Genomic DNA, 13,539 nt, shown 5'->3' with positions numbered 1-13,539 from the left:
GCTCCTCATAAGGCCTGTGCTCCAGACCCCTCACCAGCTTTGTCGCCCTTTTTATCAACAAGCACACTCCATACCTGAATGCAATTGCTAGTGTCAGCTTGCTCAGATATCCTTACAAACACAAGGACAAGATAGGGCTCCACTGTTTCCCTTAATTCAGGCAAGTGAAAAAAAAAGTGACAATTTCTGCTGAAAAATTTTTATCACAAGATTGGGGTATAAAACTGATACTGCTTTTGTTAGAATAGTTTTAACTGCATTAAATGTAGATACATAACATATGGATATGATTTATTGCATGCATTTTAATGACTGCATCTGCTTATATAAAATATTTCATAAAGGGAATTCAGATCATAAACTCATTATGTTATCAGAACAGAATTTTTAATCACTAATGGCTCTTACAGACACTTCTATTTTATTTAGGCAACTGGGGAGACAAAATGGAAGCTATTACAAAAATGAGTAAAGTTTTACAATACCTCAAAATCCTTCCTTGTGTCCCTTAATGCCTGTTTTGCATTTTCACTCAATGCACTCTGTTGAATATTTTGTATCAGCTGATGTTTGCTGCACCAGCTGAGAACACTTGAAAGCATGCTTAATGTTTTAAAGTTCCAACAAAAATCATTTTGGGCAAGTTGACAAGACACAGTTGTAGTTCATATCCCTCAGAGTTCACTTTTTTTTTTTTAAATTAGCTATTACCATGCCAGATGATGTCTTATTAATCAGTTCTTTAAAATTTACTTAGCTTCAAAAGCCAAAAGTTTAGAAGTTTGCCTTTAGAATTCATTCTCTGCTTATTTCACTTTTTACTTGGGTACTCATATTCCATACTAATTTCTAAATTCTAAATTCTAAATTCTAAAACAAGTTTCATCACTAGTGCAACTGCTACAACTGAAATAAAGCCACTTTCTAAGCTTTTATTCTCATAAGATTACAAAAAAAGTATATGCCTTCACTCCTCATTTTTCAAGGATCCCCATCCAAAGCTTCCTATATTTGATGGACTATTTCACACACCATCTAAAGTTCCTTCCCAGACAATAGGAACCATCCTCTCTACTCATCTCGGTGAAGACATATCTGGAGTGCTCTATTTATTTCTGGGCTCCCCTCTTATAAGAAAGATATGGACATATTGGAGTGGAAGCGGATCAGGAAAACAATGAAGTGATTGAAGCTTCTGTCAAGTAAGGACAGGTTGAAGTAACTAGGACTGCATAGCCTGGAGAAAAGAAAGCCCAAGGAGGTCTTATTAGAATGTACAAGTAACTGTGGGGGAGAGTAGAGCAGGCTTAGCCAGACTCTCCTCAGTGGCGACCAGTGACAGAGCAAGGGGAAATAATCACTAACAGAAATATGAGAAATTCCACTTCAACACTAGAAAAAAAATGAGATTAGTCAAACACTGGAACATGCTACCCGGAGCCTTTATTCTTGGAGATATTTAAAACCTGTTAAGACACAGTGCTGAGCAATGTGGTCTAGCTGTCCCTTCTCTATGCAGAGGAAGGTGGACTCCAATCTCCTCAGCTCCAGGGAGCTTGATGACCTTCAGGTGTTCCTTCCGAACCCAGAAATTCTTCAGTCTTGCAATCATAATAATCTTTTCCTGATTTAATATATTTACACTTCTAGTCTCCAAGTCTAAAATGGTAAAAGATTGTCACTTGTACCAAGACTCATTCTCTGGAGTGTCTTGTCTCTATACCAAAGACCAAGAGCAGCAAGCCAGGATACATTGTTATTTTCTATTTGATTTGGGGGTATCTATTTTATTTCTTTTGGCCAGAGTTCCCTTACTAACACAGAAAAACCTTGTAATCACTCAAAATCTTGTAATACCTACAGTTTAGAATAGATTCAAGAACACTATGGCTTTCCTTCTACATTCACAGTGAAATCAGTATGGCACAATGGAAATAAGCTTTATATAGCTTATTCTGTAGTTCACATTGATCTTTACAAATTGATCTATCAAAATTTACCAGAATTGCAGAACAGCACCTATTATTAGTTTAATTATCATGAAGCCTGATCACAGTAGTGAAACAGCATTTATGTTAATGTTTTTGGTGTTTTGTGTTTTTTTATTATTATTAATAACTTATATCAATAGTCTAAGTAAAGCAAAATAAATACAGTCTTGCAAGAAAAAAAGAACAGTATTAACAACTCCTATTATCAATATCAGAGCAGAGAGGGGGGATGAGGCAGACAGACTGACTGACTGTAGTTGATTCTTCTCCAAAATGCCATCCTAATATGCATAACCGTTCTCTTTTTCTGTATCAGCCTGGTCACCTTCCTTACTGCTCCCTCTTATGAGGCCCTACATCTACAGCAACTGGTTGAGACTATTTCATAGATTACTATGACATTACTGTTTTGATATATTCACATTTTCATGTACTTATAAATTCCTTCAAATAGTTTTCACTCAGATTGATCACATAGTGACACTCTTGGAACACAAACCGATAAAGAGTTGCTTAGCTGCGTATTTTGTTACTCTGCAGTTAGCTGTTGCACATTTATTTTAAGTTACTCCCTGCCTAGGTCTTTCTGGCATGTTTATTATAAACCCACCCTCATTCAGGTCATTAGGCCCACATACATAAATTCCAGTACTAAATAAGAAGAATCTGACCAGAGAACAGAACATCTTCTGGGAGGGAAAGTGATCTAGGACGAAAGAAACAGAATCCCTTCAATTCATCCTGAAAGCACTTCATGCTTTTAACTTTCTTTTGCAATTTCTGAAAGCTTGGCCACTATCTACCATTTCCTTAAGAACTTGCATTGTAGGGTGTGAGAAAAGTCATTAGTGTGGAATTAGAATGGCAACCAGAAATAGGTAGAAGCATAGGCACATATATAAGCCACGTACATGCGTGTGAGCATTCATGTTTAGAATTCATAAATGACACAAATATTTGGCTTCTCATCCAATTGGCTAGTTAATACAGGTGCTTAAACCCATTGAGAGCCTTGTTTCTTTCTAAGATCTTCACTGAGTTCTGTAAAAAAAAAAAAAATGCTTAAAGACTGGGAAACATACACTACACTAAAGAAGTGTATTCTTTATTCATGATCAAGGGAAACTATCTCTTCAGTTACTGATTTTGCTTTTAAGACAGTAATCGTCATACACTGAAAGGTGCAGTCAACTTGATTTGAGGAGGGGAGGTATAGTTTTAAACTTAAGTGATATCAACACATTGTGTTTGGACTCACTGACTATGGATTTGAACAGTTTTTCCAAATATCAGTAAGTACAGTTTAAACCATGGGTATCCAACCTTCTGGCTTGCCTAGGCAGCTCTGAATGAAGAGGAATTGTCTTGGGCCACATATAAAATCTGTAATACAGTTATTGTATGTAAGTAACTAAAGTTTTTAATATATTTTTAGTTAAAACATTTTTTAAAAGAAAGCAATAAAGACAGAACAGATTGTACACATTTAAAGTTTTGGGGTTGGGTTGTTTTTTTTTTTGTTTTTGTTTTTGTTTTTGTTTTGTTTTGTTTTGAGGTTTGGTTTGTTTGTCAGCTTTTTGGCAGAACTTAAAATAGAATCATAGAATCACCATGGTTGGAAAAGACCTCCAAGATCATGTAGTCCATTTCCAGCAGTTTCTACACTTATAAATTTTCAGATCACTTCACTTCTCTTGTGTGTATCTCTACCTTGCTTCCATTACTCATCTTGTAAGAACTTCTCCTCATTAATACACTACTCACGAGCACTGAACTGGGGCTGTTCAGCCCAGAGAAGGGAAGCCTCCAGGAAGACCTGCAAGCAGCCTTTCAATATCTAAAGGAGTCTATAAGAAAGAACAGACACTTCAGCAGGGTCTGTTCTGACAGAACAAAGTGAAGTGGATTCTGTATAAAGGAGGGGAGATTTTCATTTGATATAGTAAAAAATGTTTTTACAATAAGGTTAGCACTAGAACAGGTTGCCCAGAGAGGTGGTATGTTTCCTGTCCCTGGAAAAGCTTATGTTCAGACTGGACCAGGTTCTCAGCAACCTAATCTAGGTACAGATGCCCCTGTTCATTGCAGGAGAGTTAGACTAGATGAACCTTTAAAGGTTCCTTCCAATTCAAATGATTCTATGATTACAGTATAGTCCCACAAATGAAGATGCACCTATAATGGAAATACATCCCTTGAGTGAAACAACAAACTTATCTAAGGTGGTCAGCAATATTGTTGCTTCAAAATGGAATGGCCTAAACATATACTTCCTGAAGCAAGCATTCTTCACCAATTTTTAATTTGTCCTTCTCTATACATACAGTTTCTATCCTAAATGCACCATAGCAGATGTCTACTGCATTCTTTGGAAATTATTGTCCACAGAATACAGTTTGCAGAATTGATACAAATGATGAAACATAGTCCAGGGTAAGCACATGGCATACCACTATAGTTTCCAATATTGCAAAATTCCACAGAGATCCAATTATTTTAAATGAGCAAAGAAGACTTCAGGAAGAACTTAGAAACACAGGTAAGTCAGGATTTTAAATAATACTTGAATAAGTAAGGCAAAGACTCTGTGGGGGGAGGGTTGGTTCTATTAAAACTGTAAATACCTCACAAAGCACCAAAATACCATGAAACCAATACTTTCAGGAATTTCATTCCAATGCCAAGAAACAGAATGTACTCACTAATACATTAAAATACTGAAATAAATTCTAACAGATTAAAAAGATCTTGTATTAAGTGAAAGGTATAGTGAAATCACTCCAGACCTAATCAAGCTTAAGAGTAGGACAGCCTTTCCCTGTTATTAATAAGAATGTAAGCTGGATAAGTAGACTGGTAAACTATAAATTATGGACAGTGAGAGGAATATAACATTTTTTTAGAAATACATTCTTAATTAAAATTGAAAAGACAGCCATTTTACTGAAGCAATTTGCTGCACATGTTTGGTCTTCTGTGGTCTCCCACACATTCATTTCCAACAAAATGCTGGGGGTGGAACTGGAATACAGCTCTAAATCCAAAATCAAAACCATGTTTTGCATGTTTACATTTCTACGTGGAAATATGAAAATATCTTCAAACCTTGATCACTTAAATCTTGTGCTTTGGGGTAAGGAAATACCACTCACCCCTGCCCATTTGCATTCTAAATAGATACACATGAAGACTACTGCTTCACATGAATAAAGCAAACAGCAGAAAAATTGCACTTTCAGGCTTCAGCTGAGCTCTTAAAACACATGGTCAAATATGTTGCCATGGAAATGTGCTGCAAATACATCTAGAATTTCTTAAGATGGAGCTGATCATAATTTTTGAAAATAAAACTTCTCCTATATAACTGCTGTATGCTGTGTTCAAGGGAAACAAAATAGGAACTCTTCAACAGCTATTATCTACCCTTTGTAATACCTAATGTAGTAACAGTATAACTAATAACACTCTGTGCCCCTAAAAGAAATTAGGCCACTATCTTCCTATGAAAAATACCCATATATTTGTTTTCTCTTATGTACTCGGACTTTCTTATGTCACCACAATACATTTGCAGATCCCAAAGTATCAGCCTTGCAATAAAGTTGGCAACAATTAAAAACAAAAAAGGATGAGACACGATTCAGTAAAATGAATTTAGTTTTAAACATTCTAAATATGTAAGCTATTAATCTCCCATTTTACAGCCCATTATTATTAGTATGCATCACTGAGCATAATAATTAAAAGGGGGAGCATTACCTTGCCAAACTTTTACTGCTATGTCCAGGGAGATATTTTAAAATCTGATTTGAAATGAACGGGGGAAAAAAAAAAAAAAAAAAACTGCTACTGCAAAATGAAGATTTGTGCCTGCAGAATAGCTCTGTCCTGTTACACAATGTGCTACGTTCTTTTAAATAACCTGCCACTGTAGGTAGAATTGCCTTATACTGTGCTTCATGTGACAGATAAACACACACACAATAGAACTGTGTTGCCACGTAAAGACAAAGCAAACTAAAAATGCAACACAACCTTGCCTTATTGCATTACAGCAAGGGTATAACCTTCTACCTTGAGTTAGTTACATAAAATCATTTTCACAATAAAAGCAGGTTGAAAAGATATATACAGAATAATGTTACGCTGTTCAAATAGCAATTCACAACACATTATATTTGCAAGATATATGTTGCTCTACTTATGTAAACAGTCTACCCTATAAATCCTGTAGCAAATCCAACATGAAGCAATTACGGAGACAAAGAGATCGTAAATGACCTAAAACAGTAAAACAAACCTTTACATTAGAAATATTAGTATAAACTATGAGGTCATACCTGATGACTTAAAGATTGTAGTGTCTCACCGGTTCCAAGCTGCATGACCTTTCTATTTCCAGAGACCCCCAAAAATTGCATCTCCTGTCTTACAGAAGTGCATCACAGATTCATCTATCTCTCAGAATCTTCTGGGCTAGCGAAGAAATCACTAACAGCCATTCTGTCCATCAGTAAGTGCAGGAGTCATTACCCTCCAGATATCAGATCTTAAATATAGTTTCCTCCGTGCAGTTACAGACATCCAGTAGACAAGGAGGCTGACACAGCTATATCACTGATGCTGCTAATGCCATCTGAAAACAGTAAGCTTACTGCTTAAAGCAATCCTGCATCATCCAAACAGAACAAGCCACATCCTTCAACTCCTCACTTGCATTTTTTATAAAACCCAGCACTGCCATTATAGATTGTTTTCATCTGTGGTCAGCTAAAGGAGAAATTAGATATTATGCAACCAGCTTTGCATTAACAAAAGAAAAGCAGCAGATGAAGTGACATATCGAGGTTATCAAATTTTGCTCGCATGACCACTCCTCAACAAGCAATATCACCATTCAGAAGAAGCCTCAGTCTGATCCAAAGGAAAATTACCAGAAATAAATTACAAACAATTTACAGGCAGCAAGGCATTAAAAAATCTCTGTGGTACTGAAACAGCTGTTTAATGCAGACTTATCTGAGTCCCTATTAAATTAAAAACACTGCTTGCTTAACCATTTTGGTGTTTATTTTCAAGAAATTGCATGATTACTGCATTGTTTCCATTGCTCCCTGCTAGCAGCCAGAAAACAGCATGCTTTGAAAATGTGCCAGTATTATGACAGTATAAATGTGTTTTGCTATCAAACAAAGCAATCATGCATGTTTTTTTTCTGATACTAGAGACCTTTCAGGCTAACAAATGTACAGTACCCTCCACAGTACTTTTTAAATAGTTAAGACGATGCAGTAATAGCTACATTTTTTATTAAAACACATATTTGATGCAAGTGTAAAGTGAAATAGATTGTTACTTATATTTATTTATATTTATAGTTATTTTTGCTATTATTGTAGCAACAACTCTTTGCAAAGAAAAAATCTTACCACAGAATTAAGAAGAAATAGTGCAACTTACAAACTGAGAAAGTTTGACCCACCAAAAAATTAGTAGCATTGAGACAAAGTCCTTTTGTGACACAGCCCATATTCTTAAACACACAAGAATATCATCTCAGCACATACTAAAATACATTGCTACTGGTTGAATTTTACAAACAAATAAAATGTGGAGGAAGGGTGGGGAAATCACCCCGGATTTAACTATATTGACCCAAATAGATCTCATGTTTTTCAAATTAATGTGAATGTCCTTATTTTATTTTGAAATATAAGCAGATGCTGAAACAAGATGTAAGTGGTCCTGAATTAATTCACCCAGATTCTATTCTGTTCATTTAGAATTATTTTAATACAGTTGTAGTAATTGATTTTTTGAGTAACTTACAGTTAATCAAGTTTGGCTTAGAGTTGTCCCCATTATGGCACTGAGAATAACAAACTAGTCTCATCCATGAATATCAAGTTTCCCTATATAAAGAGAAACTGTCTTCTAATAATTTCTAATTGTTTCACTGCATACAACCAGCCACTGTCTCAACATAAGAACACTTCGCCTACAGGGAGTAGCACCTTGTTTTGTCATGCATTTCTAGGAGGTCTGTGGTGACCTGTGCTTAGATGTGCAAAGTTCCTGACTACTGAAGCTATCTTCAGTAGTAGATGCTAGTCAGAGAAGTCCTATGAGGCTTTGAAGTACCAAATCAGGATAGATTTGATGCTTTTTATATTCTCCAAGAGTCATCCAACAGGCCTAACCTACCCTGATATTATCTTTTGAGTGCCAGTGATAGTGCAGGTGCCACTTGAAACACTGTGAATATTCTTGGAAGATGCTACTTCTAGAGTTCTTCTAGAATAGTTCATGAGTTCACTTTCAAACAAAAGAAAATTACTAAATTATGTGCACAGGATATAAATACATACACAAAGGGACAAACGATCCTTCACGAAATAGACCAGAGTGATTCAGCGATAGAAGACAAAGAAAATAGCTTTCCCCACTTCTCCTACGGTAATATTTTCATTTCCAAAAGTAAATTAAAAGAAATAGCAATACATCATTACTAAACATTATGTTATTCATTTCTGTGCCAACACTCAGTTCTGCAAACTATTCATATCAGTAGCTGCTTGCACCTATCTAAGGAAGTACAACCACAGGAAGTACAGCCTGTGAGTTACTGACAACCTCTTTCAAGTCCCCACAAGCCACCTAGACAAGATACAGAGGCTAGCAACATGGAATGAAGCAAAGGAAATAGTCCTGTATCGTAACAGGATCCAGGAAGGCTGGATGCTCTGTAAGAAGGAAGTCTTACAGGTGCAGGAGGCAAGCTGTCCCCATGTACTGCAAGGTGAGTGGGAAGGGAAGAAGACTGGTGTGGAGGAACCGGAAACCTTTCCTGAGGCTCCAGAAGAAAAAGAGAATGCTGTGGAAGAAGGGACAGGCAACTCGAGGAGAGTACAAAGAAGTTGTTAAGATGCATAGGGAGAAAATTAGAAAGGCAAAAGCCCAGCCTGAACTTAACTTGGCCCTTGAGACAAAAGAGGGGAAAAACAAAAACAAAAAAAACTTCTTTACAAATATATTAGCAGTAAGAAGGGGACTGAGGAGAATCTCCATCCTTATCTGGATACAATAGGGAACGTGACTGCTGAAGATATAAGGATAAGACTGAGGTTCCCAATGCCTTCTTTTTATCTGTCTTTAAAAGTCAGATCAGTTATCCTCAGGGCACCCTAACCCCTGACCTAGAAGTTTCAGATGGGAAGCTGAATAAATTCCTAATGATTCAGGAATCAGAATGTTAGAGACCTACTACTCCACCTGGACTGGAGGGTAGTCCCAAGTCCACGGGGCTGAATAGGATCCACCCAAGGGTGGTGAGGGAGCTGGTGGAAATGATTACCAAGTCGCTTTCCATCGTCTATCAGCATTCCTGGTCAATTGGAGAGGTGCTAGATGACTGGAAACTTCCCAGTGTTACTCTGATCTACAAGAAGGGTCACAAGGAGGATCTGGAGAACTACAAGCCTGACGGTGTGACTTTGGTGCCAGGAAAGGTTATAGAGTAGATCATCTTGAGGGAGATTACATGACATGTGAGGGACAATCAGAAGATCCATCCTAGCAAGCATGGGTTCATGAAAGTCAGGTCCTGCTTGACCAATCTGATCTCCTTCTATGATTAAGACACTTTCCTGGTGGATGAGGGCAATGCTGTTGACATAGTCTACCTAGATTTCAGCAAAGCCTTCAGAACTGTTTCCCAGAGTATTCTCCTGGAGAAGCTGGCAGCCCGTGGCTTGAACACATACACTCCTTGCTGGGTAAAGAACTGGCTGGACAGACGGCCCAGAGAGCAGTGGTGAATCAAGTGAAATCCAGGTGGCAACCAGTCATGAGTGGTGTTCCCGAGGGGTCAGTACTGGGGCCTGTCCTGTTCAAATCTTTAATGATGACCTGAATAAGGGGATTGAGTACACCCTCAGTAAGTTTGCAGATGACACCAAGCTAGGAGGATGTGCCGATCTGCCTGTGGTAGGAAGGCCCTGCACACGGATGTGGACAGGATGGATAGCTGGGCTGAGGCCAATGGGATGCAGCTCAACAAGACCAAGTTCCAAGTCCCTTGCTTTAGCCATAACACCCTCAGGCAATGCAACAAGCTTGGAGCAGAGTTGCTGGAAGATGGTGTAGATGGTGTAGAGAAAACAGATCTGGGGTTATTGGTCGACACAACAGTCAAGGAAATATGAAGAACAAAGTGAAAGAGTACATCATCTAAAAACTTTTAAAAATTAATTTAAAAAAAATTAAAAAAAAAAAAAAAAGACTCAACAGTTGGTTTCTCCTGTACTTAAGACACAAACGTTTTTTCTTGAAACACAGAATGGTTTTAACAATATAAGTAGCTCAGCAATTTCTCTTACCCAAAATAATTCATCAGAACTTAATTTTCTGGGGACCAACAACCTTAATTTTCTGAGGACCAACACAGATTAAAAAAAAATCTTTGTACTTGAGGGGAATAAGCTCAAAAGTAATTAATGATAGTCTATTTCCCTTTAATCCTAATGAAAGGACTGCTTCTATTACCTTCCTTTAGTCTATATATTTATCACTTACTTAATTCTCCCATTGAATTATTGGAGGTGTTTTTTATAAAATGGAAGTACACTTCTCAAGACAGAAACGAAATTAATTCAAAAATATAAGTTTAAGTTTATTAAATCAATAAAAACTTGTGATAGTCTGTGGACATGCTTGCTCTATTCAGTTGAATTAAATACTGTCCAAAGACTCCTTTTGTGATTATTTCAATAGGCGTTACATAAGTCTAATCAGCTCATCTATGGACAACCATGATGGTGGTTAAAGGAAACTCAAAGCATTTACAAAACAAACCAGGAAATAAGCAGAAGCAGACCTGAACCACAGCTGCAGAATCAAAACTTACCAAATAACTGCTTGGCTCCAACTTTTCTAACAGTTAATGTACAGGATCAAAACCTGCCTTTCCAAATATCTCATCACCAGTGATGCTGCATCCTAACACTAAAAATGAAGCTTGTATCTCAAGGTGTTCTTGGTGACACATATCATTGCACTACATGCTGCTGACAAATCAGAACACATATGTAACAACCAGTGAAAAGAAAGTGAAAAGATTTCTATCCAGTATCTTACGTTCAAAAACAGATTGAAAATATGAAAATGTCTAATAACCCATTTCCCAAAAGAAAAAGTAGGAGAAGGCAAACATCTCCTTTCTCTTCAGACTGTTGAAGAGTACATAGTCTAAGATGAAGACATCTACTGACAATACTTTATTTATGGTGTATTTAAAATAGATGGTTGCTTGTAGTTGTATTTAGAAAAATATGTATATATATAACAACAAAATCTTTCCAAAGTTTGCAGTATTACACTTACTTTCCTAGAAATATTATAATTGTCAAGAAAATATTAATTAGATATTTGTGAAATCAGATTGAAGTGATGATTTTTAAGTGTGTGTCTAGCAAATAGCTTATATGGTCAAATTTAAAATAATCATGACCTTCTTTTTAGACTTTAAAGAAAGCAGAGGTTTCTACCTTTTTAAGCATCTCAGCAATATTCTAACTTGTGCCATGGCATGTGAAAAACTGCCTCCTTTCATATACTGCCAAGGACGTTTGACTAATTGCCTACCTGACAACTACTGTAGAAGCTAGAACTGAGTGTAAGAACACATTCTCCTCTCCACAAAAATAAGAAGGTGGAGTTTGGACTCAATGTTGTATATTGCAATATTAATTTATTTTCCCCGTGTATGAAGAAATAGCAATACAATGAATAATGCTGGAATCTGATTAACAAAGCAAGTGCTTCTAGAACTTCCAGAGAAGGTAAAGGACAGACGATGTTACTCTGGGTATCTCCCAGATATTATGTAATACTGAAGGTGATCCTAATTATACTGCGCACCTCATACCTTTGACCCTTTTCATCTCTCTCTTGCTCCTGAAGAAGAAGAAAAATTTCTTTTTCTTAAGAAAAAATAATCTCTTCAGTAATCCTAGCTTCTCACCCATCTCAGAATAGATCTGACTTTTCTAAATATTTTACACTAAAATTTTTTAATTCAAGGAAAAGAAATGTTACATTTTGACATAATTACCATTAGCCATTCTGCTAGCAGAAAATGATGGCAAAATGCCAACTTGTCTGCTATATATAAGATATTTCCAAGCTTCCGTCCTTCCTTTTAAAGAAAACAGAAGGGGAAGAGCAGCCAGAAGAAAGCCTATTCTGTCAGCTGATCCTATAAGAAAAAAAAATTAATATTCTCCAAGCAGAAATAATTTTCTTCTGAGCCTTACCATATGTTAAGATGGCCCTTTCAATAATGACAAATGTGATGAAGTTTCCTAGATGGTCTCTCAATTCGGTCACTTCTCATTCCCTTCAGCTTCTGCTGGAGGCAAAGCTTCAAGAGGCATAAGTCAGCATAGTATCAACAAATTATATAACTTCTACACTCCTGGGAGTTAGCCCCTTCCACTCCAATGTTAGCACCAAAAAAAGAAGTCTGTATTCTTTAATAATTTCTTTGATCTGTGAAGAAATATGCAGAACTACTTTGATGCATTGCTGAGCCTTGACCTGATAACCTCATGGGCAGAGAACTCTAACATTTCTCTTTTTCTAAAAAAAATATAGCTAATTACAATATATACACAACTAGCCCTATATCAGATAAAACTGATTCAACTGAACAAGTGGAAAAAAAAGACAAAAAAAAAAGGTTCATACAGGTGTCTTCAGAATATGTAAAAATATTGGCATACAATTATTTTTACAACAAACTCAGCTGTGCACTTTTTAGTCTAACTATACTTCTGAAGAATCAAATACATGTGCAGTTCCCCAGGTACCAGCTTAGACTGTGCATCACAGCCCTTTAAAAGTTTGACTTTTAATCAATAAAATACAGACAAGAAGGATATACCTGTTGTAAAGACATATTAAAAAAAATCCATTTACATACATATACAAATTTGTTTGCTATAGAATATATTTATTCTACATGAGAGTGATTACAAATGATCATTTAAATCAACATTTCTCAGTCAAAAGCGATCCCAAAAGAAATGCGTGTCAACTATCCCTAAAATTTGCAGGTTGTTTTAAATGCTTATTTCAATCATGTAAATCACACTTCATGTGTTTTTCTACCCTTAAGTATCAAAGCACAGAACTCATGTCGAACCTGTGCAATATACCTTTGGAATCCTAAACCAATGTGGGATAAGAATTTCAAAGTTCCGGGAGAAAAGCCACTGCTTTGAAAGCAGACAAAGGGGAAAAACGGTTATTAGAAGAGTTTTCATTTAGGATTAGGCTAGTAGGCTTAACAAAAACTGTATGTGTATGATGGGAAGAAAGAAAGACAACAAAAGGTACTTCATAAATGCAGTTTACCGCACACATATGCAATAGACAGATTACTATCTAACTTTATCGCTCCTGCAACAAAAGTAAAATAATAAATAAAAGGATTGAGTACTTTTTTTCCAAAATTAATTCTGAAATGTGGGCTCTGGAACAAACATTT

At 36.4% G+C, this 13,539-nt stretch overlaps 1 protein-coding gene across 2 annotated transcripts in view; it reads right to left on the bottom strand.

The window, feature by feature from the left end:
• SLC4A10 (solute carrier family 4 member 10) overlaps window positions 1-13,539 on the bottom strand; it is a gene marked incomplete at both ends in the record, with an annotated part of 153,269 nt that overhangs the window by 112,633 nt on the left and 27,097 nt on the right. Inside the window, one exon of one of the 2 annotated variants that reach the window (XM_079539327.1) lies at window positions 6,332-6,412. The exons of the other annotated variant lie outside the window; for it this stretch is intronic. Coding sequence (XP_079395453.1) covers window positions 6,332-6,412 — 81 coding nt within the window. Of the gene's footprint in view, window positions 1-6,331; window positions 6,413-13,539 lie in introns of those variants that run through there. 2 annotated transcript variants of the gene reach the window in all.

This window comes from Tetrao urogallus (assembly GCF_951394365.1).
Source record: "Tetrao urogallus genome assembly, chromosome: 8".
In the NCBI taxonomy this organism is placed as follows: domain Eukaryota; kingdom Metazoa; phylum Chordata; class Aves; order Galliformes; family Phasianidae; genus Tetrao; species Tetrao urogallus.
The sequence above is the reverse complement of the archived record's forward strand: the minus strand, read 5'-3'. Positions and strand labels throughout refer to the sequence as shown.